This window comes from Barbus barbus (assembly GCF_936440315.1).
Source record: "Barbus barbus genome assembly, chromosome: 50".
Classification (NCBI taxonomy): Eukaryota; Metazoa; Chordata; class Actinopteri; order Cypriniformes; family Cyprinidae; genus Barbus; species Barbus barbus.
Window position 1 is genome coordinate 9,939,344 of NC_136728.1, and position 26,673 is coordinate 9,966,016.

At 37.5% G+C, this 26,673-nt stretch overlaps 3 protein-coding genes across 4 annotated transcripts; all 3 read left to right on the top strand.

Annotated features, from left to right (window-relative positions):
* On the top strand, positions 1 to 4,271 carry slc41a2a (solute carrier family 41 member 2a; the record flags this gene model as incomplete). Its single annotated transcript, XM_079414451.1, has 10 exons — positions 1 to 327; positions 408 to 515; positions 1,399 to 1,470; positions 1,541 to 1,685; positions 2,251 to 2,397; positions 2,489 to 2,636; positions 2,746 to 2,825; positions 3,648 to 3,779; positions 3,885 to 4,033; positions 4,110 to 4,271. 10 exons carry the CDS (start codon positions 1 to 3, stop codon positions 4,269 to 4,271), a joined length of 1,470 nt encoding a protein of 489 aa, XP_079270577.1.
* Positions 4,272 to 6,339: 2,068 nt separating this feature from the next.
* nfybb (nuclear transcription factor Y, beta b) lies at positions 6,340 to 12,759 on the top strand (the record flags this gene model as incomplete). 2 transcript variants are annotated; one of them, XM_079414298.1, is made up of 7 exons in its annotated part: positions 6,340 to 6,398; positions 7,566 to 7,662; positions 8,206 to 8,339; positions 8,594 to 8,791; positions 8,957 to 9,035; positions 11,363 to 11,442; positions 11,529 to 12,759. In XM_079414298.1, the coding sequence occupies 6 exons, from the start codon at positions 7,566 to 7,568 to the stop codon at positions 11,559 to 11,561; spliced, it is 621 nt and encodes a 206-aa protein (XP_079270424.1). In that variant the 3' UTR covers positions 11,562 to 12,759. The 2 variants fall into 2 exon arrangements, with proteins under 2 accessions (XP_079270424.1, XP_079270423.1); XM_079414297.1 differs by lacking the exon at positions 6,340 to 6,398 and having other exon boundaries at positions 7,557 to 7,662; positions 11,529 to 12,500.
* A 5,028-nt stretch (positions 12,760 to 17,787) lies between these two features.
* LOC306868400 (uncharacterized protein) lies at positions 17,788 to 26,495 on the top strand. Its single transcript, XM_079414526.1, has 4 exons — positions 17,788 to 17,941; positions 20,594 to 25,686; positions 25,770 to 25,829; positions 25,993 to 26,495. The coding sequence occupies exons 2-4, from the start codon at positions 20,652 to 20,654 to the stop codon at positions 26,151 to 26,153; spliced, it is 5,256 nt and encodes a 1,751-aa protein (XP_079270652.1). The 5' UTR covers positions 17,788 to 17,941; positions 20,594 to 20,651; the 3' UTR covers positions 26,154 to 26,495.
* Positions 26,496 to 26,673: the final 178 nt, after the last annotated feature.

The window sequence follows — 26,673 nt, forward strand, 5'->3', positions numbered from 1 at the left end:
ATGGGATCCGTCACTGAAGAAAAGCAAAAAGAGTGTCAGCTGACCTCAGTTCACCTATTATCTGGAGAAAATGTGCATCAGTTTACGCCAGAGACAAGAAGACCCGACAGAAAATCAAGCTTCTGCAGCAAGGCATTTTCAGAGTCGGATCCCTTACTTCCCAATGAGTCTTACGGGACAGCATTGGCCTCTGGGACCATATCGCAAATTCATGGCCAGGAGATGCCGAGCGAGTCGGTCCGGGCCATGGTGATGCAGATCTTGTTTCCGTTCCTCCTGGCTGGTTTTGGGACGGTTCTGGCAGGGATGTTGCTGGATGTAGTGCAGGTGAGTGAGGGAAATGATGATGATGGGGTCAATTGTGGAGAAGCTGACTATAAATGGTTGTTTTTGTGTTGATGAATCAGCATTGGGACGTTTTCCGTAATGTGACTGAGATCTTCATCCTTGTCCCACCTCTACTGGGTCTGAAGGGGAACCTGGAGATGACACTGGCATCAAGACTCTCCACCGCTGTAAGATTACTATGTTGTCTATATACTTATATTGGTTTATCTGCAAATATGAGTTACTTAATTTTAACTTTTTAAATTTAGCGCTGTTGGCTGATATTGGATGTTCAGTCTTTTCAGAATATTTTTTCTATTTTTTTTCGATTACCTTTAGCATTATAATGCTAGCTAAATGTTAATCTTGAAAAAAAAATCATAATTGAAAAAACTGTCAAATATAATCTTTAGCGAATCGCAAAATTATCAAATTTTCTTACTGTACTTTGTAATGCTGACCTGCGCAAAATCACTTGTCTTATAGTATTTTTTATTTACAGTATTTACGCAAAATAGTGTAGAATTCTAACAAAAAATTTGCCAATAAATAAGACAATAATTATTGACTTGTTATATCAGCCATAGTTTTAATTTTGGTGCATCCTTAAAAATATTAGCTTGTGAAGCTGGTCAGCTAGAATGTTTTTTTGATGAAGATGAGCAATGAAGTCTTGCTGGTTAACCTAGTTAAGAAGTCTGGTGGGGACACTATAGTGCAAATACTTTCTTTTACATTCATGGTTAAAATATTCTATTATTAATTTAAATTCATTAAATGTATCTTTGCATCCACAAAATTAAAATAAAGATTCTTTATTCATTATCTATGGTTCCATGAAGAGCCATAGATCTAGGAAACTTTCCATTAAAGGTAATTTATCAGGGAAAAGGTCATGGTGAGGAACTTCACACCCTGCTGTGTAGAAAACAGCCCTCAGAGTTATACTTACTGTAAATGTTGCGGTTTGAACAAAATTAAAAGTTTATTTATTTTTTTGTTTGTAATGCTTTACATTTCCTGAAGTAAATGAATAAACAGTCATTCAACATGTGAATATCTGTCCTGCAGGTGAATGTTGGCAGAATTAACTCTTCAAGGGAGTGGTGGAACCTGATCATTGGAAATCTCGCCCTCAAACAGGTTAATCCTGCTCATTTGATGCTTGCTTGGTGAAATTCTATTCTTCATTAAACTCTATTTGTCTCTTCAGGTACAAGCTACAGTTTTGGGTTTCCTTGCTGCTCTGGTAGCCTCAGCTCTTGGCTGGATCCTGGAGGAGGAGCTCATCTTGAACCACGTAGCTCTACTTTGCTGTTGCAGCGTTGTGACAGCTTTCACAGCATCCCTCCTGCAGGGTTTGCATCCCGCTTTTGTTTCAGACCAATTTTTATCTACTTAAAATAGACCATGTATAATCTTTAAACGCTTCATGGGCCTCAAATAAGGAGGACATCATCTTTGTGGGTGCTGATCATGAGGTTATTCTCACTTGAATGAGTGGCTTGTGATCTTGGCCATGCAAACCCATTTTCCATACAGGTCCCGAATATAGACCCAACATCCTCAGGCCACATAGCTCACATTATCAGCATTTAGCATAAATGGATGAGACTGTCAGTATGATTAATGGGAGAAATTCCTTAGTGCTGACAAACATATATTTTCAGATTCTTTGATGAACAGAAATTTCAAAAGAACAGCATTTATTTGAAATGGATATCTTTTGCATCATTGTACATATCTTTACTGTCACTTTTGATCAACTTACTGCATCCTTGCTAGAAAAAAGTATTAATTTCTTTCAAAACAAGAACTGACCCCAAACTTTTGAATGGTAATGTACATAAAAATTTATTTGTGATTTTTATACTGCATGATACATAAATTCAGAATGGATTTGATCGATGCAAATCTTTCTAGGCATCGTAATGGTTGGTGTGATTGTTGGATCCAAGAAGGTGGGCGTAAACCCTGACAACATAGCCACGCCCATCGCTGCCAGTTTAGGTGACATCATCACACTTGGACTGCTCGCCGTCATCAGTCAAGGCTTCTTTTACTGCATGGGTGCGGAGGGAAGACCAGTAACTGGCTAATGACTAGTTGTGGGTTGTTTTACTCTCTTTAATGCTCTTTTATGCTGTAACTCTCTCTGTAGAGCCTTACCCTTATATTACCTACCTGGTGTGTGTTGTTTTCCTGTGTCTGACGCCGGTTTGGGTAATTCTATCATTTCGGCACCCTGAAAGCCAAAAACTGCTGCTTTCCAGCTGGGAGCCAATAATAACTGCAATGGTGATCAGCAGGTAAATGTTCTCTCTTGGTACATCAGTATAAGTCTAGCATATGATGGTGCAACTGTACCAATTACATTGGTACAACCAGCATATTTTGGTGTTGGTTTCATATCTCCAGCCTTGGAGGACTGATTTTGGACCGTACCATTGCAAATCCAAAGCTTGGAGGAGTTGTTCTCTACAGTCCTGTTATAAATGGTGGGTCAGACTACACTGATACTATATTACAATCAAATAACTATTTGTTTCAAATTTTATACATACCTTTTAATTTCAACCTTTCCTTAAAGGAATAGTTCACCCAAACATGAAAATTCTGTCATTAATTACTCACCCTCATGTTGTTCCAAACACGTAAGACCTTTGTTCATCTTCTAAACACAAATTATGATATTTTTGATGAAATCTGAGAGCTTTCTGACCCTGTATAGATAGCAATGCAACTCGCGATCAAGGCCCAGAAAGGTAGTAAGGACATTGTTAAAATAGACCATGTGACATCAGTGGTTCAACCTTAATTTTATAAAGCTATGAGAACAAAGAAAACAAAAATAACGACTTTATTCAACAATTTCTTATCTTCCCTGTCAGTCTTGGGATTACGCATGTGTGTGGTGCTGCTGACGCAGGAGCTGGTGTTCTGACGATGCGCTGTGACTGTGTTTACAAACAGAGGAATGCACACGCATGTGTCGTGGTTCTCTCATGAAGACATGTCGAAGACTGACACAAAAGAGAAGAAATTGTTGAATAAAGTTGTTTTTGTGCACAAAAAGTATTCTCGTAGCTTCATAAAATTAAGGTTGAATTACTGATGTCACATGGACTATTTTAACGATGTCCTTACTACCTTTCTGGGTCTGCATTGCTGTCTATGCAGGGTCAAATAGCTCTCGGATTTCATCAAAAATATCTTAATTTGTGTTCAGAAGATGAACGAAGGCCTTACGGGTTTGGATCCACATGAGGGTGAGTAATTTATGAACCAATTTTCATTTTTGTGTGGACTATTCCTTTAAGGTGTTGGTGGTAATCTGGTTTCCATCCAGGCTAGTCGTATAGCCACGTATCTTCATTTCCACTGTCCACTGGGTGAACTACCAGACAACGCTAAAGGATATTACTGCCCCTGCCGCAGCTTTTGCACCACAGGTAACAGATTTCCATCTATGGGTTGGAGCTAAACTCTGCAGGAGAGTTGACCTGGTTTAAGGTTTCGGATCGAGTACAAAAAATACTCTTCCTTGCTCCTGACAGGGCCGAATGGAAGATCAGCACAGGTGCTGCTCACGCTGGCCATCCCGGGTCACCTGATCTTCATCTACAGCATTTACCTAATACAAGGCAGCCCGGATCCGCCCACTGCAGCCTTCGTTTTCTTCTATTTGGTAGCTGCTTTCATGCAGGCAAGTGAAAGAGATGTTAGCATATGTCTTATTAAGGAGAGGTGTGGTATTTTATTCGGAATCTTCTTTCATTCAGGTGTTTCTTCTGCTGGGCATCGCTGATGTGATGGTTCACTGCTTGTGGAAGTGCGGCAGAGATCCTGATAGCTTCTCCATCCCGTATCTGACGGCTCTGGGGGATCTTTTGGGCACTGGCTTTCTGACGCTGTGTTTTCTTCTTATGTCACTGGTGACATAAACATTAAAATGACATTGTCCCATTTCATTAAACAGATTTAATCTGATCTGTTATCTAATGTGTTGGTTTACATGTTTGCCATTTCTCTGCACAGTTCAGCCAGAAATATCACTTGAAATATCAACCTCTCCATACATGCCAGTCAAATCCCTGTGTGCAGTTCAATGAGTCGCACATGCTGCCTCATGTGACAATAGCACTTCTCCAAGTCACACAACTATCTTCTTTCAATGAAGAACTGCTGTTATCTGTTTCCATATGTTATGTTAAATATCTGATTTGCACTCATTTTCCTGGATCAGTATCCTTTCTTTTGTACTATATAGAATAGCATTTCCGAATTGGCTCTAATAAAAATACGATAATATGTTTTTATGGTTCAGAAAGGTTTATTCACTGACACTGAGATGTGATAACCTATCAATTATATGGTCTTAATGTCCAAATATTTGCATTAAGCAGCCTTATACAATTTAAAAATAGATTTTTTTATTGATTAATTATTCATCTTCAGGATGTATTAAGGAGAGTAAACGCCATCTCTGAGTCTGAGACATATTTATAGGATATTATTTTATTTTATTAAATCATCTGGAGTAGTTTATTACTTTATTATCTTTTGCTGTAAAAAAACAACTATCAATTCATTCATGTATACTTTAAAAATGTATCAATAATGTAAGAGAAAAACTGATTGAAGTTTGTGAAGATTTGTACAAATGATTTAGGCATCATCTGAAAGATCCGCTGTCCTTTACAGCTAGTTAACATTTAGTATCCACGGTTGAATAAATTCCTTATTACAAACTATTTGTTACTTTGCTCTTATCATCGAGATATGCATGCTATTATAAAAGGACAACATTAGATATTTTTGTCTTGTTTTTAATTTTTCTGGGAAAACAACTTTTATTTCATTCATTGGTCAAATATTTCTGAATAATGTTCATCCGGGCAACTGTATACAGACTCTTTTATACAGATCCCTTTTGGGGCAGTTTAATGTTAGCAAGTCGGACTTGTAATCCAAAAGTCATGGTTTCGAGTCTTGGTACTGGTAGGGAATTTAGGTCAAAGACTATAGGTCGGGGGAGTGAATGTGCTCAACCAAAAATGGCTGCCCATGTCCTTACTGTTTATATACACACACACACACACACACATATATATATATATATATATATATATATATATATACACACACACACACATATATACACACACACACACATATATATATACACACACACACACACACACACATATATATATATACACACACACACATATATACACACACACACATATATATATATATATATATATACACACACACACACACACACACACACAGAGAGAGACACTTGAATTAATGTTTTTCATGTTTATTTTAATATTTGTTCAGATTATCATTGTTTTAAAAATGTCATGTTTTGATTAAGTCTCAATCTTGGAAAACAATAAAACAAAAATCAGCTGTACACACACACAAAAAAAATTAAAACGAACAAAAATAAATCATGAGGACACAACATATTTCCAAGACATTTTAATGTGACTTTCATATCAAAATCCATTGATATAATCCAATGAACACACAGTGTGTTAGATGATCCACGCTGCACTCATCTCCACATACATGAATTATGTACCCTAGCAATAATAACAGTAACCATAATAATGTTTCATAAGCTATAGCCAGTTGCATAAATGTATCTTCTATTTTAAGACATAAGTACGAGTTTGACCAACTAGCATAGCCAATAAGAAAGCAGTCTCATTTTTGGATTCAATTTAGACTAATCTATGGTTTTATGTACTGAATTTTTAAAAATAGTGACCAGTGTTTGAGATGTCTAACTTAAGCCATAAGGACCAGTCTAAACATTTACATGCAACTGGCCCCAGGTCACAGACTGGGATGCATGTTTCTCAAAGGATTTCAGTGCTGTGTGCCAACCACTACCAACATGTTTAAACAGAAGGGTTCAAGCGCCACCTAGTGTCCGAGGTAGAGTCCTCCTCCAGGACTGTTCAGCCCTGCGCAGGGACTGGCTCTCCCGCAGCCATTTTCTGTCCAACCAAACGGCCGAGCTGAGACGAGAACCAACCAGGGCTTCATCGCAGGTTAGTGAGCGGCTCCGGCCAATGATTGCTAACCCATATTTCGTTACATCGAATGGAAATCTCCGCGCGCGAGTGTTTTATTATTAGTTGGCGGGGAGAATGAGAAATTAAGCGCGCTTTATGAAAAGCAGCTCGCTGTTGCTTATAATTGTTAAAAGCTCGTGATCGTGCTCGGCCCCTTTGTTTACTACGATCAATTTTAGCGGATCCACGGCTGCTTTAGCTCGTCTGCCTTGCTCTCTGCCCTCTAATGCTGTTTAATGCATTAATTATAATAATTGTATCAGAATGATTCAGTGGGAAAGTGTGGTTTGTTTTTATTTAGTGCTTGCAAACATCCATGTTCATAGCTAACTTAGCTCTTTAGCCAATAAAATGTGTTCTGGTATCAAAATGTTGATATAATGCGCCCTGTTATATTTAATTCGCTTTTTATTGATTAAATATCATATTTAGACTACACCGACTTCCTTCATTATATAATTGGCTATATAGTTATAGCTGACGAGACTTTTAGTCATTAGTACAGATGGGTACGTCACTGGTGGAAATGGATTATTAATTATTGTTTATATGCTGTTGTAGTATTTTAATATTTTTTTCTTATTTTTAATTTCAGTAACTTTTAGTTTTTTTTTTTTGTCTTTTTATATTTCTATGTAGCTTGAATTAATTAATTAACATTATTATTATTTTTTTTACTTCAACAACATTTAAGGTTTTATTGCAGGTTTTCTCATTTATAAACTGTATGATTTATTATTTGTCTTTAATTCAAATGAATGTCTAAAATATTTGTATGAAAAATATCTGAATTTTTATTATCCATTTATATTTTTATTATATAATCAATCCTGTGATGGTCTGTTTGGGGAATTTGTGTTTTAATCTCCATTAAGTGAAAAATGTATGTTTATGTGATTCACTGACAGATGATAATTATGAAGATTTATTACTGAATAAAAGAAAGGTCAAATTCATATTAGTGGCTTAGTAGTTGTACATCTATGTTGATGAAATGGCTGTCTCAATTTTGCGGGCCCACATACGTTTATGTAAGTATAATAGTGCACTGTGGCCAAAAATGCTGTCTGGATAGGCAGCTCACTTGGTTTTGAAACACAACCAGTAAATTGCTAAAATTTATGAAAAAAAATTATGTTTCAGATGGACGGAGACGGTTCAACTACAGATGCCTCCCAGCTTGGCATAACAGGAGAATATATGGCTGGTAGTCACTTTGTTCTAGCTCAAGCTCCAGAAGGTAAGAAGTGACGCTAAAGTCATATTTAAATTATTACAAATGATTTATTTATCATTTAATTAATTGATTAATACATTATGAAATAATGATGCAATTATTATGTAAAATTTATATAAATTAATTTATAATACATTATTTGACTTAAGTGTTGTAAAAATATATAATTGTGTATTATATTTATTAAATGTAACTGTAAATTTATTCTAAATTATTTATTTCTTATTAAATTATATTTACTCTTCCGATCAAAAGGTCGGAATGGTTAAGATGTTTAATTGTTTTTAAGAAGCTGAATAAATGCAAGGCTGCATTAATTTGATCAAATATACAGTAAAAACCGTAATATTGTGAAATATTAGTACTATTTAAAATGACTGTGTTTTTAATTATTATTTGACTATCTTCCTGTGATGCAAAGCTGAATTTTCATCAGTCATTACTCCAGTCTTCTGTGTCATATGATCCTTCAGAAATCATTCTAATTTACTATATGGCTGCTCAAGAAACATTTCTTATCTATTTATTTAATTATTTTTTGTAAAGATGAAGGTGATGAGGGTCTCAACGACCACGAGGATGGCAATGGAAGCAAAGATAACCTACGTGAACAAGACATCTATCTCCCCATCGCTAACGTAGCTCGAATCATGAAGAATGCAATCCCACAAACTGGAAAAGTAAGTCATTTTTAAGGCAATTTGGTTTGGAGAAGGAAAAATAAAACCCTTTTTATTTTTGTTAGTTCCTGGTTTATGTATTATTTGGTTTATGTATAAAAATATGCACTTTGATCACCTCTCAATTTATTTGTTCGGAGCTTCTTAATACCATTTATGTTGCTAAAAGAAAGTGAAACTTTCTTTAAAATTTAGTGTGAAGTCAAGTTTTACACACGTTATTCAAAAGAAAACCTTTCTCTCCATCACCTCAGATAGCAAAGGATGCCAAGGAGTGTGTGCAGGAGTGTGTGAGCGAGTTCATCAGCTTCATCACTTCAGAAGCCAGCGAGAGATGCCATCAGGAGAAACGCAAGACGATAAACGGGGAAGACATCCTGTTCGCAATGTCCACGCTGGGTTTCGACATGTATGTGGAGCCTCTGAAGCTCTACCTGCAGAAGTTCAGAGAGGTAACATTGACATTTTAATGGCATCATCGTACATCATTGAAGTAAAAAGGCTTATTAACTTCCTGTCTGGTATAATAAGCAGTAACACTTTGCACAGCTGTCAGATGTGGTTTCCTCCTCTTGACTGGTTGTGCATTTACATTATATTTGTGTGAATGTTCTCAGGCCATGAAAGGAGAGAAAGGCATAAGCACTGTAACAGTAACCGAAGGCATGGGAGAGGAGCTGGCCGACGAGACTTTCAGTAAGTAAATTATTAGTACAGATGGGTACTTTATTAGTGGTTACAACTAGTGGTCGACCGATATATCGGCCGATATCTGGCATTTTTCAAATATCGGCATCGGCTGATTAGTTTTCCTGTATGGTGGATGCGTTCGAAGCGGGACTTTAATTTTGACGGCGCAACAGACTTTTGTTTTGACGGCACTGAGAACGGCAGCACCTGAGCACACAGCGCTTCGCTGTCGTCCTTAAAGGTGCTGTATGTAGGATTGACACCTAGCGGTTGAACTTGGTATTGCAGTCCAAATTCAAAATATTGGAGAGGGGTTTTTTCACCCGGCCCCTCCTCCTCAGACTTGACGCACAGGTGGGTTGCCAGATTAATGACACCAACAGGAACAAGCGCACATGGCGATGAATGACATGAAATACGCTGTATTTTCTGGCAACTGGCAACCCGGGGTTCTGAAATACAATTGGGTAAACTGGCAGTGGGCGAGTTTCACAAACCAAAACATTCCGGCCCGGAATGCACATTTTCAAAGGAGAATAACCGACTGTAGCATTGTTTATCAGATAAACAAGTATGTTAACTTAGCATGTTTCTTAAATATCTGCAAACATATTATGGTATTTTTATGCTTTCGTTTCTTAAATATCTGCAAACATATTATGGTATTTTTATGCTTTCGTAGAGTCAAAATCCTACATACAGCACCTTTAACAGTTCTGTCTAATACAGAGAGAAGTCTGTCAAATAATCGGATGGAACAGTTAAACAAAGGAATTAAAATGTATACAAAAGTATTATAACGATTGCTTTTATATTATTATAGTAATATAAAGGCAAACATTATAGCCTAATACTTTCTTGTTTGCCGTCAGCATTCAGCAAATATGCATTTATATAATTTAAACAAATCTTTGAATGACTAATGGACATTTAATTTCATAAACATTGCAAACTTAGTTGAATCCAGTTCTGAGATCTTGTGAAGTGTGCATTTGTATCATGCACGATCACGTGTTCTCTGCGTGACGGTCGGTCCGTGTGAATTAAATGCGGACATGAGGAGAGTTTAGCTTCACTGGAGACGCGCGATCGACAAACATTAAACTCGTGATTTCAAACTATGCTGCGCTTTATGCATTTGCCCACTGCCATATTCATGTCATTTTCACTGTGTGCTGTATATAAAATGAGTGTTACATTGGCTTTATTTGGAAAAAAAAAAGTAAATATATATATATATGATTCCCAATGCACACAAACTTCCCAGAATACTGAGTGCCCTGTTGGTTACAGTGTTAACTTCCTTTTTAATTATATTTGTATTAAATATTTATTCATTTGTGAAAAACACTTTGTCTTCTTAAGTATAAGTATGTTTATTTTACATATTTATTGTTTAATACATTTTCAAATGATTTCAAATTTCTTAAATATTAATTAAAAGAAATAAAATGATATTGGCCATTGGCCACCCTGCTTTCCAAGACAACCCCCCCCCCCCCCCCCCCCCCCCCCCGCACGATAGTTCATTGTTCATTGACAAGACGTCTTAGCTTAGACCCGCCCTGAGTGAACTGAGAGCTGTCTGCCTCCGGTGCAAGGGAAGACAAGATGTCTCCGATTAAGCAATTGAGGCTTTGTTTTTTGTTGGATGTAATAATGAATATAGCAGTCATCAGTTACTCCCGACATCTGAGCCACTGAAGACGCAGAGGATTAACGTTACTTTCGCTCTGAAGTGAATGCGCCGATCCCCAATCTGCCTAAATGCGTTCGCGCGAATCATTCGTGATCCAGCTTCATTTACAGAAGAAGTGAGTATAACGTTTTTTTATGAATCTTTGCAAATCGCCTTTCCTAATATGTGCTAGTTAGCCAGCTTCGCGGCTAAAGTAAACAGTACTGCTCTCTCCCCGTGGAAGAGAGGGGGGCGGTGCGAGCAGAGCTCATTAGCATTTAAAGGGACATGGACTAAAAAAACGGCTTGATGAAAACAGTGCTGATTTTGACAGGGTAAAGAAGGTGTTTTTTTACACTACCATTGAGAAATTTTAACCAAAGTATGTTATAGACTTTAAGACCCTAAAGAATCATATCAATTTGTGGAAAATGGGCATCCAATGACCCCTTTAAAATGTTTATAGATATTTGGGAAACATGTTATGTTTACATAGCTGTTTCTCTGAAAAATACTATAGCCAGTAATTCTACTCTGATATGTGCCTTCCGGGGTGGAATGTCTTTTGATACAATATATATATATATATATATATATATATATATAAGAAATGTTGACCAATACAGTACAATGAAATCTCTTTTCTCTCTCTCAGCAAATCCACTACCTGCAGGAATCATAACAGCTGATGGACAGCAACAAAATGTGATGGTGTACACCACCTCCTATCAGCAGGTCAGAATCAAACCAAGATGTCACACTTAAGTCTTGACTTTCAAGCATTTTGAGTGATGCTTTTAACTGTGTTTCATCTGATGCAGATCCCAGGTGTGCAACAGCTTCAGTTCTCCTGAAGATGTGCAGAAATCAACACCTAATCATCACGAATCAGACCTCCACACTTCCATAGGTCATGAGCGGTGGGGTCCGTTATGGAGGTCTTCAGTGGACTCTCACGGGTCACAGAGCTGGACTTCTATGTTTGTTTAGCTTGTTTTTGTGTGTGCTCCGTGTGTGTCTGTGCACACACATTATAATTTTACGTGACTAGTCTGTTGGGTGTTATTTTGTTTGTTTTTCATCATACATTTGGAGTTTTATCCATGTAAAGGTTTGGGGTAAAAGGGGTCCTGAGGGGGTTCGAAACTAACTCACCCCTCTATCAAAGCAATAAAATAGAACAAATGTGAATTTTCCTGCAACTTAGTGGAATGAGGGCTCTGCTCCTTTTTTATATAGATTAAAAATCATGTTGCATGTGTAATTTCAGTTTGATGAGATGTTAACACTTAAAATAAAATGTGGAATTTTTGTAAATAGTTCATATTTTTCTGGGGGGGGGGGGGGTTCTCAATGTTTACGTGTATTTGTATTGATGCATTTCATTCAACATGAATAACTGGAATATTTGGATGATTTTACAGTCAATTCTTGCTGAATTTCATTTTGTTTATTATTTTCATTTTGTTGTAAAACCGTGCTTTAATAAGGACATTAGTTACCACAAGAGCACATAAAAAGTGATTTAAAAATGGAAAGAGGAAAAAAACAGTTCATTCATTTATTAAAAATGTTTGTCCCTAGTTGTGTCATCTTTTGTCCAATATCATGCTTATTTGGATATTTTTTGAGCATTATGGATGGGTGTGTTTATGGCCAGTGAAATAATCCTGTCTAAATCTAAATGACAGAAAAAATATGTTTAGTACAAAGGATTTTGTGGATATTTAACTGTGGGTATTGTGATGGTAAATTATTTAATTTTATTTAATAAAAGAAAATGTTATATTATCGAATTAGGTATTATATATGGGACTTCTTGAATATTTGCAATTTATTTTATGACTAAAAAGCCAACAGAGAAATACAGCCTGACTCGTAATAATAATTAATAAGTAGATACTAAAAAGCACTGGTTCAGAAGAAAAAGAAGATTCATTAATAAATGAATTATACAGTTCCCTCCATAAGTATTGGGACAGGAAAGACAAAATTGCTCTGTTGGCTGTGGAGTCAAGACATTTTCAAATATGATTAAAATATAAATATGAGAAAAAACTACATAATGTCTCATTTTATTATTGGGTGATTCAACACATACATGTTTTGCCAAATAAAAAGAACAGCACTTTTAGAGTTCATCCCTCTATCTGATGTGAGCATAAGTATTGGGACAGTTGAACATAAGGCAGATATAAAAGATTAAAAGCTATTATTTATTTGCAGATCCCTTGCGCACAATCACAGCAGTGAGTCTGTGACCCATAGACATCAGCAGACTCTTGGTCTCATCCTTTGAAATACTTTTCCCAGCCTTTAATGCAGCCAATCCCAATGGTTGTTTGTTTTGGGGAGTTTCTGCCTTTACTCTCCTCTTCAGCTGGTGAAATTCATGTTGAATCGGATTTAAATCTGGAGATTGACTTGGGCAATCTAAGACTTTCCATTTCTTTGCCCTTATAAATTCCTTGACTGAACTGGCAGGGTGTTTTGGGTCATTGTCCTGATGCAATATGAAGCACTTCCCAATGAATCTGGTGGCATTTTCTTGAATATTGGTAGGCAAGATGGTTTTGTACCCTTCCAAATTCATTCTGCTACTATCATCATACATTAAGTCATCAGTAAAGTTGAGAGGGTCTGTTCCAGAGGCAGCCATGCATGCCCATGCCATGACACCACCTCCACCATGCTTTACAGATGAGGCTGTATGCTTGGGATCATTTGCAGTTCCCTTTTTTCTCCACACTTTTGCTTTCCCATCACTTAGATAAAGGTTAATATTTGTCTCATCGGTCCATAAACACAGTTCCAAAACTCTTCTGGCTCACATTTGTGCTTTTTTGCAAACTCTAATCTTGCCTTTCTATTTTTGGTGCTGGTCAGAGGTTTGCATCTTGCTGTGTAGCATCTGTAATTCTGTGTCAAAGTCTCCTGAGGACAGTAGATTGTCAGAGAATCACCCCAGCTTTCTGGAAGTTGTTGGTGTCTTTTATGATTCATTTTCACAGCTTTTATGATTTGTCTGTCATGAACTACTGTTGTTTTCTCAGCTGATCAGGTCGTTGTTGGTTGTTGGAGTCGCTGGTGGTTTCCAAACTCTTGATTCCTCCATGCCCTTTGTTTTTGCTAGAGCTCTAACTGACTTCCTCTTTTCTTTTAGCATCCAAATTTCTTGCTTTTCTCTCAAAGTCAGCTCCCTCATCTTCATCCTGGTTTGTGTGTGTCATCATCGAATGCAAGATTCAGAATACAGAAGTAATGGATATAACTGATGCAACACATTCCCTGCTTTTAATATCTGAAGAATTAATGCAACAGGACACATTGTGTAATTTAGTAGTAAAATATAGAAATGTTATAGAAATGTTATTTTACTTAGTTTACTAACATTACTAAGAGAATGTAAATCATGGAAGCAATCAATATATTGGATAATGTGTTAAATTAGTCTAAAACTGAATATCTGCATATAGACTGTGAGTTTACATGAGCAGAGTTTGAAAGTTCCAGAACAAAATGCCAGGTGGGGACATCAAGGACAGTGAGAAGAATGAAAACATTGAGAAGAATGAAATCACCTCCAACCAATGGGAGGCCAGATATTTTAAAAAGGGACGTTTCAGCAATATTCCACCATTAGATTACAGACTGGGGGAGCTACAAAATATTGATGGCAGGCCAAAAAAGACATGGCCAATAAAAAAAATAGAAAGCGCCACCCTTGAAACATTGTTGATAGTTAGAGGGTATAAAATGTGGCATCTGAACAAACAAAGACCAGTGAGACGGTGAATGTGGTGACTGTCTTACTCGGCTTTGTTACTCTGTGTAATAAAGTCTTCCTTTGGCACCTGAAACTCTGCTGTTTTGAGCCTCTCTGACTGCACTGACTGCGACCCAGACAAGCAACAACCTCCTTTGGGCCACCACACAACCACGTGGCAAAGACACAGTCTGAGTGGCATCACACCTCCAGGGCAACTTCCTGTCACTGCTTAGCCAGATCGTCTGATGGGGCGGTTCACACTTTAACACTTTTGATTGTGTCCTGATTGTGTCTCCTCAGGAGAGGAGTGGGGGTTTTCTGCAGCCTCATACCTCTCTTCTGACAGTGAGGAGAGAATGATAATGAAGCAAATTCAGTGATATATTAAAGAAGTGGTTGAATTTTCTCAAAATTGTATTTATCTGTCAATCCTATTTTATTCCACCCCACTGTGACTTGTACTTGAGGGCGTCCTGTCAGTCATTTTTGTCAGAATGATTTATCTCCCTTCCTCACATGGAATATGTTTGTTTTTGAATCTTCTGCATTCTCAGAGTTTCATCTTATTTACAACCTCTCTAAATTCCAGAATGGCTGTCAAATCTGTTTTTGGTGTTTATTTTTAACGTTTTGTTCAACTGTATCATAGTTTCATGGTTGGTTTCATAAAATTCAGTGTCTGTCAGAAACCAGGTTTTTCAGTCACCTGCAGAACATTGACAGTCTGAACCAGCTGATTATGTGTTTACTGTTTCTATATGTTTTCTTATATTAATAAATCCCAGATCAGCCATTACCCTGCTAGATGAAAGGCTGACAGACGTTTTAGTCGCATACAGAAAAAACTGAGGGCCAACAACTGTGCAAAGAGAACATGCATTGAATATAGAGAATAAAGAAAAATATTGAAATTTCCATCACATGTGTTAACTGTTTTAAATAGGATTCCTTATATTAAGATGTTTGCTTATTGTCGTGACTTCGTTTTTATTTTCCATATAACAGCAGGGGAGAAAGAATGGCGAAACTGATCAAATCTGACAGGAGGCCTTTAATCACTTTTTGAAACTTTTTGAGCTGTGAAAAGAAGATTCACTAATGCCATCAATCAATCAGATGTTGGCAGATAGTTTGACAGGGAGGATAGGGCCTAATAAATCTAATTGTCATATGAATATAACAAAAAAAACATAATTTTGTAATTGTTTTAGTATGGTTTCTGTTTTGGTTTTCAAAACTGATGTGAGACCAGTGAGGCGCTAATTCGGCGAGAGAAGGTGTCAATAAAAGGCCCCTACACCATACTAATCAAGCAATTACAACTGTTTATTGTTGATACACACAGCTGATATCAATAATACTGATACTGATCATAAGTGAGTGCATAAAATGATGATAATCAAATCATAAACACATTCAAGGACAAACACATTCAAGAAAGACAATCATAAGCCATTGCATAATACAAGAATGATCATGAGTAAATGGATAAATGATAATATTCGTGAATGAATAATACACTAACTTGAGCATACACTAAAACTAAAACCCCAAGCAAAGTATTATAACCAATATACAACCTCAGAACTGTGCCATCATCTTCACTCTTCAAAAGACTGGGGAGCCCGTTTCAGTCACAGTAGAAGACCGACACCTGTCCGAGAATGCTGGGCGACGTGCACTTATCCCACGGCTGAGCTTCCACTGTTTCTGAAAGAAACCCCTTTTTTTATTCTTCAAAATTAGGTGCGAGATAAGAACAACCCTCCAAGTGAGAGAGAAAGCAAGTTGGCCAGACTCGCTCCCCCTCCCAGTTGGGTACACGTACTTGTTTCAGTTACCAAAAGAGGAATCCTTACTCAGCAACATCTTTGAGGTTTCGCAATAAGTGTATTGTGCCAGAATTCTGCACCCAATACTTATCAACGTCGAGATGTAACCAAGTCCTAAACTTGTTGTTTTTTCTCAGGAGATAGTGATGTTGTTTTGCACCAGTTGCAACCTTGAATATGTTTTGCTTCAATCTGCAACCTTGAATATATCCCCCCCAGCATTTCAGTCCCTAAATGTTCATCTGTTGAGCGTTCCACAAAAAACAACCCATCTCTTACAGTAATGCTTGATCAGTCAGTATATAGATATACATAATTACATAAAATAATGTCCAATATTAGATCAATTAAACATAATTAATTAACAAACACAAATGCGTGCACACTCATTTACGTCTAAATAAAAATAAATTTAAAAAGGTCACAAATAATCAACTACAAAAAACAAACAAACAAACAACTGGCAATACAATGAAATAAAGGCCAAAAGAATCTAAAAGTTACACACACACACACACAAAAAAACAACAACTTTGATTGCAAATGACATTACAGAGACAATACAATGAGAATAAAACAATCATAAACAAGGAAAGCATCTAAATGCATGGGTTTTCTTTAAATACTTTTTATTGAGCGTTTTTGTAATTATTATTCTTTATAAGGTAAAGAGGTTTCAAAAGTGAGTTTAATTCAATTTTAAAAAGGGGAGAAGATGGGATTTGAAAAATTAATAACATATATTAAAAAAAACACTAGTATGTTCCAGGGGTTTATTTCTAATATTATTATAATAAAGAATAATGTCTTTAAACTAAAGGAGTGTACAACATTGACAAAATCAAATATATGATAACCTAGATCCGACCAAAATTGCTTGGATATAAAGCAATCAAAAAGCAGATGTGTTAATTTCTCCTCTGCTTATTTACAAAAAGAACGTATCAGGGGGAAATTATTACAGGTCAAGGACTGTAAAGTCTATTACCATAGCCTCAGGCTTGCATCAAAGTCCCGAGTCTTTGCTGAGACGGGGGTAGCTGCAGCCTGGAGCAATGGGCGTGCTGAAATGAGGCGTTCCGAAAGGTGAATCAGTACAACAAAATCTACCCCTAACCCTACCCCCACACCCTGACAGACAGCTTTGTCGACCATATCATTAAGACCTTTCTCCACGCCCCTACCTTTTGGCACCTCCTAACCTTTCGCCACGCCCATTGCTCAAGCCTGCAGTTATCCCTACTTGTCTTTGCTTGCATTCAGGTCACACTATGTTGCCAGATCGCACCTAATTTATCTAAAACGGAATCATTTGGATCAATTGCGGAGCAACTGCACGCTAAGTATAAAATACACAAATAAAATAATTATGATTTATTTTTTAAAGAATACAACGTTTTCCTTATAAATGTACAATAACACACACACACACACACACACACACACACACACACACACACAAATCGACATAAAAACAAAGGACATGGCAACATAGGCTATAACGGTGCCAGCCCTCGCGCACATCAGAGGCCTGATAAGAGTCGCGTGGAGCTGGCTAGTTAGTATTTAGAGAAAGCAGCTAAAACAAATACATTCATCGCAGACAGAGGAGCGTTTCTTACACGAATGTTCAGTAAGTAGTTCAGTAGTTCCTTGTAGTGAACGATTTGTGTTTCCGTCGTTTAAAAGTTGGTCGTGTTGACATTGCAGACTGTGCATGACAAAGGTTTTCTGGTGTTAGAGAGTTTTAGAGCTCCGTTTTTGGTTTGCGTAAAAACGTTATAAAGCCAAACAAAAGCAAGTCTGTGCATTTAAAAGCATGCTTTAAAAAAATCGATTAAAGATTACATGCTTCATAACGCGAATTTAAAACATGGACTATTTCCTGTACCTTCTGTTATAATGTAACCAGCGTGCTGCTGTGATGTGACCGAATTAAGTACATTGTGATTCTTGACTTTCAATTTTGGTGCATACGGTCACTAACAAAGCAATGTAACATGTAGCGTTAATTCATATTTAGTAATTTATGACACCCATCTAACTTTAGTCAAGGACAATAGCCCGTTTCCGCCACGGAATTAAAAACAAAGGAAATTGCAGCTTTTTATCCCACAAATTCAATTCGGATTATTTTCTCGCAATTCTGAGGGGGGGGGGAAGTCTAAATTTGCCTCTGTGTTATGACTGTGTAAGAACTAACTTGGTCAAGACCAGCTAGCTGTTAACCAATGGGTAACCGGAGTCTAATTTTTAGGATTTTAAATGCGACCAATCTCCACTTGTATTTAACAATCTTAAAGTTTTGACCAGACATGTTCGTGAGTCCAAGTCAAGTCTTTTGTTTTTAGAAATAGCTAAGCAATTTAAATATAATGGTATAGGTTAATTATACTTTTTATTCATATTAGTAGTAATATTTTAAGCTCATTATGAAACTGGCAGCCACCAGAGTAGGTAATTAATGTGGAAACACTAGATTGTATTTCAAATTAAATAACACGAAGATTGTCAGATTAAAGTAAAACTATGCTATACTGTTGCTGTTTTTTCATTTATATAACCACACTTTTCCAACAAGCATGCCTTCAGATGTGTCTCGCATGTATAATAAGGGCTTGGTGTGTTTAGAGCAGAATTGTTGTGATATTTGCTGCTGCAGAATGTATTGATAGGGAATGAGGAATGAATAGAAAAATACGGTGTTTGATGCTGTTAAAAGGAGAACATAATTGGCAATGACTTGATTTTGACGAGTCTCTGTCTTCAAGTCTATTTCTCGAGTCCATTGTTTGAGTCCAAGTCGCAAGTCAATTTTTTTTTTTTGTGACTTAAGTGCGACTCGAGTTTCCATCTCTAGATATGTCCAGTCTTAAAAAATAAACTAGTCTTTCAAGTTAGTCATCTAATTTTTAAGCATTTTATGCAATTGGCCACTTCTGACTTATCACAATTCCAAGTAGTTTTTTTCTCAGAATTGAGTTTACATCTCAGAATATCAATATTGTTTTTTGTCTTACCCTGTTTTAGTTATTTACTGGATTTCTTGTGAAAGTCTGCATGAAGTCAAATTATACTATTCGCTTTGTACGCACACATTGCTAGTGGCTTGTTTATGGTTATGTTTCAAAATTGTGGTTATTAGGGTTGTGGTTTAAAAATTGTTGGATTGTCTTTTGGGTTTTGGTGTGAACAAACATCAAGGGTCGATTGTGAGGACCATTAGGACAAGATGGTGCTTTTTGTTTTACATATAAATACAGAGTGGACCTTAGTGAAGGGGATGTGGGGGAAGGGTCCTGTGAGGTGTAGATTATTTATGGTGGAACCAGCAGGGGTAGAGGCGAGAGAAATCCTTAAATCCTTTCTTGAATATATAACTTGCTTTGGTGTGGAAGGATCCTCATTTGGAGCCTTTTTTTTTTAACTGACCAATTTCCATTTGTTAATATAATTTCAAGGCTTCACTCTCAGTTCTATTTGTTTCTTAATGTGCTTTCACTTTTTCTCACATTGTGTTGAGCTATTTAGCATGAGAAACTGAAACCATCTCTAAAGAGAAACAAACTTGCATGCACATCTCACTTGTATCTTATAGCTAAGAATTAGTGAAGTGAAGTGACATATTGCCAAGTATGGTGACCCATACTCGGAATTCGTGCTCTGCATTTAACCCATCCAACGTGCACACACACAGCAGTGAATACACACACACACCCAGAGCAGTGGGCAGCCATTTATGCTGCGGTGCCCGGGGAGCAGTTGGGGGTTCGGTGCCTTGCTCAAGGGCACCTCAGTCGTGGTATTGAGGGTGGAGAAAGTGCTGGACATTCACTCCCCCCACCTACAATCCCTGCCGGCCCGAGACTCGAACCCCCAACCTTTGGATTACGAGTCAGACTCTCTAACCATTAGGCCACGACTTCCCCCAAATTATATTATATTACTTTCTATGCGTATATGGTAATGTGTAACTTCTGAATACTTTGGTTGGATTTCCAGGACAGATGGACTCACTGTTCATATAGGAAATATGATCCACCATCCTTAAAGTTGAGAATGCTTTGGTAATGCACTCTCTGTGTCTGCTCATTCATTTTCCCAGGCCTGCGTTGCAGTGGAAAACCACAGGGATTTGACGATAGAATAAATAATAGATATAATAAACTTCCAAAGAGTTAATCTAACACCAGTGAATGATCTTGTAATACTAATGGTATTTAGTTTGAAAGTATTTTGTTACCCTAATATTTTGCTTTCTTTTTTTTTTCTTTTTTTTTTCCAGGGATGTGATTATTCCTCTCTTACATTCTGTCTGGAGATACAATTGAACATTCAGTAGCATGCAAGCCAACTCAGGACAACAGCAAAATTTGCACGGACAAGGAACTACACCTGGAAACGGGACGAGCCAGAACTTTTACCAACTATGTTTACCACCTCACACTGAAAGTCCCTCATATTCTGGACAAAATGCCACTGGAAATTACTTCACCTGCACAGTTCAATCAGCAACCAGTGACCAGATTTTGGCTAGTGGCATTCAAGCTACAAAAGGCACGAAGCTTGCACAAGAAAATCACCTTAATTCAAACCATATGTTGCCGACAGGAAAACAGGACTCCCAAATTATTTTGTGGAACATGCCCTCTAAGTGCCAGATATTCCTACCGGTTAACAACACAAATCTACAAGGTGCTCCCAACAATAATGGGCCAAACATGTCACATTGTGCCTTTAACTCAACTAACAGTTTATACATGCAACCGCAAACTACCTCCTCAGCAGTTGCCCCAAATAATTTGCAACAGTTTAAAACCATAGACTCTCAAAGTCTTAATGAAGCTAGAATAAATGTTGACACAAGCAATTTGTATAGCAAAAGCTTGCCATCTGACCTAAATTATTGTCCCCCAACAGAAAATGCACATCATGGCCCAAGTAGTTTGTTTGGTGGATGCCTTTACCAGTTGTTGTTTGCTGAGAAATCAAATAATGCTAACGTGCAAATGATTGCTACATGTGCACAGAACCTGCAACCAAATAATGCTGCTCAGAGAGCTGTTGCTGTTGTCACGCCATTGTCCCCGATAGGAACAGCACCTGTTAATGTAGACAAATCTGCTAATGTGAAAATGAATGTAAGCTCCGTGCAAGAGACTGTAGACCATCAACCAAATATTCCACATCCTCTGACTAATGCTAATCTGATTAACCAAACGGGAGAACCAAATGACCTAACAAGCAAGCGTCAACGACCAAAGTCAGCAGAGCCAAGGTGGAATGATGGCCTTTGCAACGTAGTTGGAGTCAAGAGTCCAGTTTTGGCTAATGAATCAAATGACCAAAGTCTCCGTGCAAGTTCGCCAAACCTGAATTGTGTGGTCGCAGAACAAAATGAGTCTGTTCTAGCTCAAATGCAAAATGGACTGTCTAAAAAGACAAATAAAAACTGTACCATCACAGTCAAGAAAACAATTGACCTGGACACTGTTCCTCTTATTGAATGGCCATTAGATAGATTGAAGACCTTAATAAACGTGATTGAGCAAATGGAAAATGGGGATCAAAAGAGCATTCACAAAACTGATCCTGGGAAGGAGATCTTAAAGCTTTACTGGAACGGGGATACTTGCAAGTTTGCTGAAGCTGTAGAAAGTGGCATATATCAAAGCATAATGGAAGAAGTTTATATTTGCTCTCCAATGAACGAGCCTGTGATACTGAAGCAAATTGTAAATGATGCACGTAGCAAAGTCATCAAGGATTTTCACGTTTTAAAACACAACGAAGCACCACCGAAGATGATGTACGCGTCGTCCTGGTTAAATCTTAATGAAAACGTTGATGAAATCGACAAGGAATGTGGTTATTCTTGGTTCTATAAGTCTTTTCAAAATGTCCCCGAACATGAAGCACAAAACTTGGCATGTGAAGCACCAAGCAAATTGCAAGATGCCACTGAAAAGCCATTATTGATTAGGACTAAACAATTACCATCAGAGGTGGAGGGCAAAGTACCAGCAGACAAACCAACATCAAACAATGAGAGTCTACATGAAAACATGCATGTTTCATTTAATGGTCAATCTCCACCTGTGACTAACATCAACCGCTCACCGACGCATAATTATCAGGTTACAGAACTAACCAACAGTCAACCAATTATTACAAATTCTCTGGAGGGCATGGTGGATTTGGATGAACAAGGTGTCCCGAATGGAAAGTCAAGTTTGGATAACCAATTTGAAATCAAGAGTGTTGTGTCACCCAAATCAACTGGCCAAAGTGACCACACACACTCGCCAAAGCCCATTCATGTGGTTGCAGAACAACAAGAGATTGTGTTATCTTCTCAATTGCAAGTTGGATCCAGTCAAAAAATATTTAGCAATGACTGTGCCATCCTTGATAAGAACGTGATATGTGAGACCACGGCAAAACCTAGTCAAGAACCTCCTGTGCTCGTGAATGAAGTGGAGACTGACGAGATAGATGCTTCAGCCACTAAGATGAATGTTCTCCCTCATGAAATGGCTAGACAGTGCTTTGCTAATGAGATGAAAGGACATAAAGTCATTGCTGCATTTCCAGATAAGCACAAGGCGCCCTTGTTGAACACACCCCAAGTACTTGACGCAATATCAATTGAAGAACCAATAAGCAGGCAGAAGCTAGAGGGGATGGCCAAATATTCAGCATCCAGAGTTCTAGCATTGCTATCAGACCAGTCTAAATCATCTTTATCTGAACATAATCAGATTACAGACAAAGTACATCAAGAAGAACAAATCTCCTCTGAGAAAAATATGTACGATGAGATTTGTGAAGAATCTCCTGCTCTCTCGAATGCTCAGTCTCCATCAGTGATTGATAATATCTCTCCAAAGCTTAATGAACAACAACCAAATACTGTTAATCCTCTGAAGGGCATAAAAAATCTGGTGAGGACACTGGAAAAACGAAATGTTTCATTAATAAAGTATAAAAAATGTATTGAAAAACATGGTGGTTTGAAAAAGCATAAACGGTCATATAGAACATCAAAACTGGACAACAGTTTTGGTGATCATTTTGGAGCCCAAAGCCCCATGTTGATTGATGAATCATCCAGCCAAAGTGACTGCACAATCGAAGCATCGACGCTTAGTCCTGTGGTTGAAAAACGGGAGTTTGTTCCATTAATCCAAGTGCAAAATGAATCCAGCAAAATGATGCTTAACAGTAAGACCCTAAGATGTGAGACTGATCCAAAACCTTGTCAAGAACTTTCCGTACAAATGAATAAGTTTGTTGAGCTGCATGCTTCATCTTCTGTTAAGCTTGATGTTCTCACTCAAGAAGTGGCTAAACAATGCTTTGCTGAAAATAAAGACATTGCTGCAACACCAAAGAATACAACATTAAGGCTGGGTGACCCTCTTTGTAATCGAGCCAAATGTCCAGTGTCGGCTGATGGATCATCCAGGCAAATTGACCATGTAAGTCCACCAAAACTTTATCCAGTGCTCACAGGACCATCTCAAATGCGAAATGAATCCGATGAAGAAATGCCTGAAATTGACTGTGTACTCTCAGATGACTCTGTAAGATGTGAAACTGATCCAAAACCCAGTCAAGAACTTTTTGTGAACCTGAATGAAGAGGAGTTTGTCGAGATGGATGCTTCCGCTTCTATTAAGATTAATGTTCTCCCTCACCAAGTGGCTATGCAATGCTTTGCTTATCAGATGATGGAAGATAAAGACGTTGCTGCACCACCAGAGACAATGCACAAGGGCTGTTTGTTGAATTCACCCACAGGCGCTGTATCAACAAAAGAACAGATAAACATGTGGAGGTTGGAAGAGATTGATGGAGCTAAAAGTCCTGTGTTGTCTGAAGGATCAATGAGCCAAAGTACTTGTGCAAGTCCACCAAAACTTGATCCTGTGATTAAAGAACCATCTCAAGTGCAAAGTAAATCCAGTGAAGAAATGCCTGAAATTGACTGTATGCTCACAGGTGAAAATGTGAGATGCGAGACTGATCCAAAACCTAGTCAAGAACTTCCTGTTAACATGAATGAAGAGGAGACTGAGAAGATTGACCGTTTAGACACTATTAAGATCAATGTTCTTCCTCATGAAATGGCTGAGCTATGGTTTGCTGGAGAGACTGAAGATAAGGACTTGCAGAAAGACATTACAGTTCGTAATTCCACTGAAGACCAGGTGATAGTTCAAGTTCAGGAACTCAAGTCTGAAAAAGAAGTGCTCCTAGAAGATGTGAAGCCAAAAGAGAAGAAAAATCCAAGTTATGGTGGTGAACAGTTGGAGTCTTACTGTTGTCTTGCTAAATGGTTTCAAACTTTAGAATATGGAAATAGCTCATTGTGCATTTGCCAGATAAAAGCCGAGTTGAGAGAGAAGGAGATTAAAATTGAGGCCCACAGCACAAGTTTAGAGGTGCAGGCTGAAAAAGACAGTTCAGGTGAATGTGAACGGGTGGAAATGGATGTTGCTGCTCTTGAAAGGACAGATGAATCTGAAGCCACAGATGATTCTGAGGATGAAAACCCATTGCTGCACGATCCTGCTACAGACAAGACAAAGATTGCGAAGGACATATCAAGTTCTGAAGGGGCCTCTAAGGCAGTGAATGAAACTTCTGAGCAGAAAAGAAACGAATCATCCACAAAATGTGCAACAAACATAACGCTCATGAATGAGATTGAGCAAGACACCCCAGCTCTGAAGACTAATACAGTATGTCTTGCACTATATGGGTCGTCTTCTGAAAAAGGAAACCAACTAAAGCTAACTAAAAGAAACAAAGCAAAATCAAGTTGTGAAGAACCCCCAAAAACTCTTCAAGTAACTATAAGCTCTCACATGAAGGTTAAAAACAAGAGTGAGTCAAAGAAGTGCAAATCTGTGGAATCAGAAGATAAAGATACTACTGACGGGACAGAGCGAATAAGAGCATCCTTGCAAAATGTGGTTCAGCATAAATCCTTGCTCTTGCATCCTGTTTCTGCACTCCGCAAAAATGGACATTCATCTACCTCAGTCAGAACACCACTCCATCAAAGTGCTAATGTGAAGAGTGACATGCATTTGGCTGAAGGAAATAAGCGAAAGAGACTACTGCATAAGCATACAACGCAACAAATGTCAATGAATAAATATATAATTCAAGGGAAGACCGTGCCATCCAAATTATTGCATTCACCCGAGAATGTGAAGAAAAGTAAATATGAGTTGGGGAACCCTGCTTTGATGCCATTGGATGAGGGTCCTACTTTGGAGTTCAAAGTATTACCAGAGACTTTTAACTTTGAAGGTGGAGCTGAACTTAATTGCGCTCAAGCCGACACATCACAGAGTATGCAAAATGGTAACTTCTGAAAATGTATACTATTACTATTATTTAAGCTGTACCAAATCTATACTTATAAATTCTTGTTCCTTTTTCTTAAGAGAGATCAGGCCCAGAAGAAAATGCTAATATGATGAAAACTGGCAATGTACCAACCCAAGGTATTAGACACAAGTTTCATGTTGTTAATTTGAAATGTGACCTTTTTATTAGCCTCTTATAAATTTAAGGTGCACTTCAACACTTTTGAAAAATGAACTGATTCGCATAACATTTTCTGGCAGGTAGTTTACCACTTATCTAAATTATTTTGTCTATCTGCAGGCGTCTGGAGTTTCAGTCCCTTGAAGAAAAAGTGCATTCAACCCATCCAGGACACTGGCATCTCAGGTTCATGTAGCCTCTTCCAAGAGTTCAAAAAGAAATGTCAAGAAATGAAGGACATTGACTCCAAGCAAAACTTGAATTTCAGTGAAAGAGCTTGATTATTTTTTTTCTATTAAAATTAAAGCAAATGGGCTTATTTAGTCATGTTTACTTTCTGTGAATGATAAACCGAAACAGATACAAACTGCAAGTGATCAAATTCATTTTTACTGTTTACTTGATTATTTGTACTATATTATAAATGCATCATTTGCACACTGTTCACGCAGATCAACAGCTGCTAGTCATCCAGTGTTTGTGTACCAGTTTTATACATTACATTTTTATACAAGAAATATGTTTGTCATTAAAGTGTTTTTTTTGTTGTTGTTTTTATTTGACAATCTATTTTTTACGATTTTTATAAGACCTTTTTAATAAAAACACTTGGTTACAAATATATTTAATTTTGCTCCTGGTTTTTAAGCTCTACTAAACCATGATGTCACAAGTGAACATTATTTTGATAGTAGCAATTTCAGGGAACACAAGTAAAATTGTGAGCGGACATGTCAAGAAACACCGTAGACTAGATAGATTCCCAGACACAGGCAATATTATAAACGTAATAATCATAAA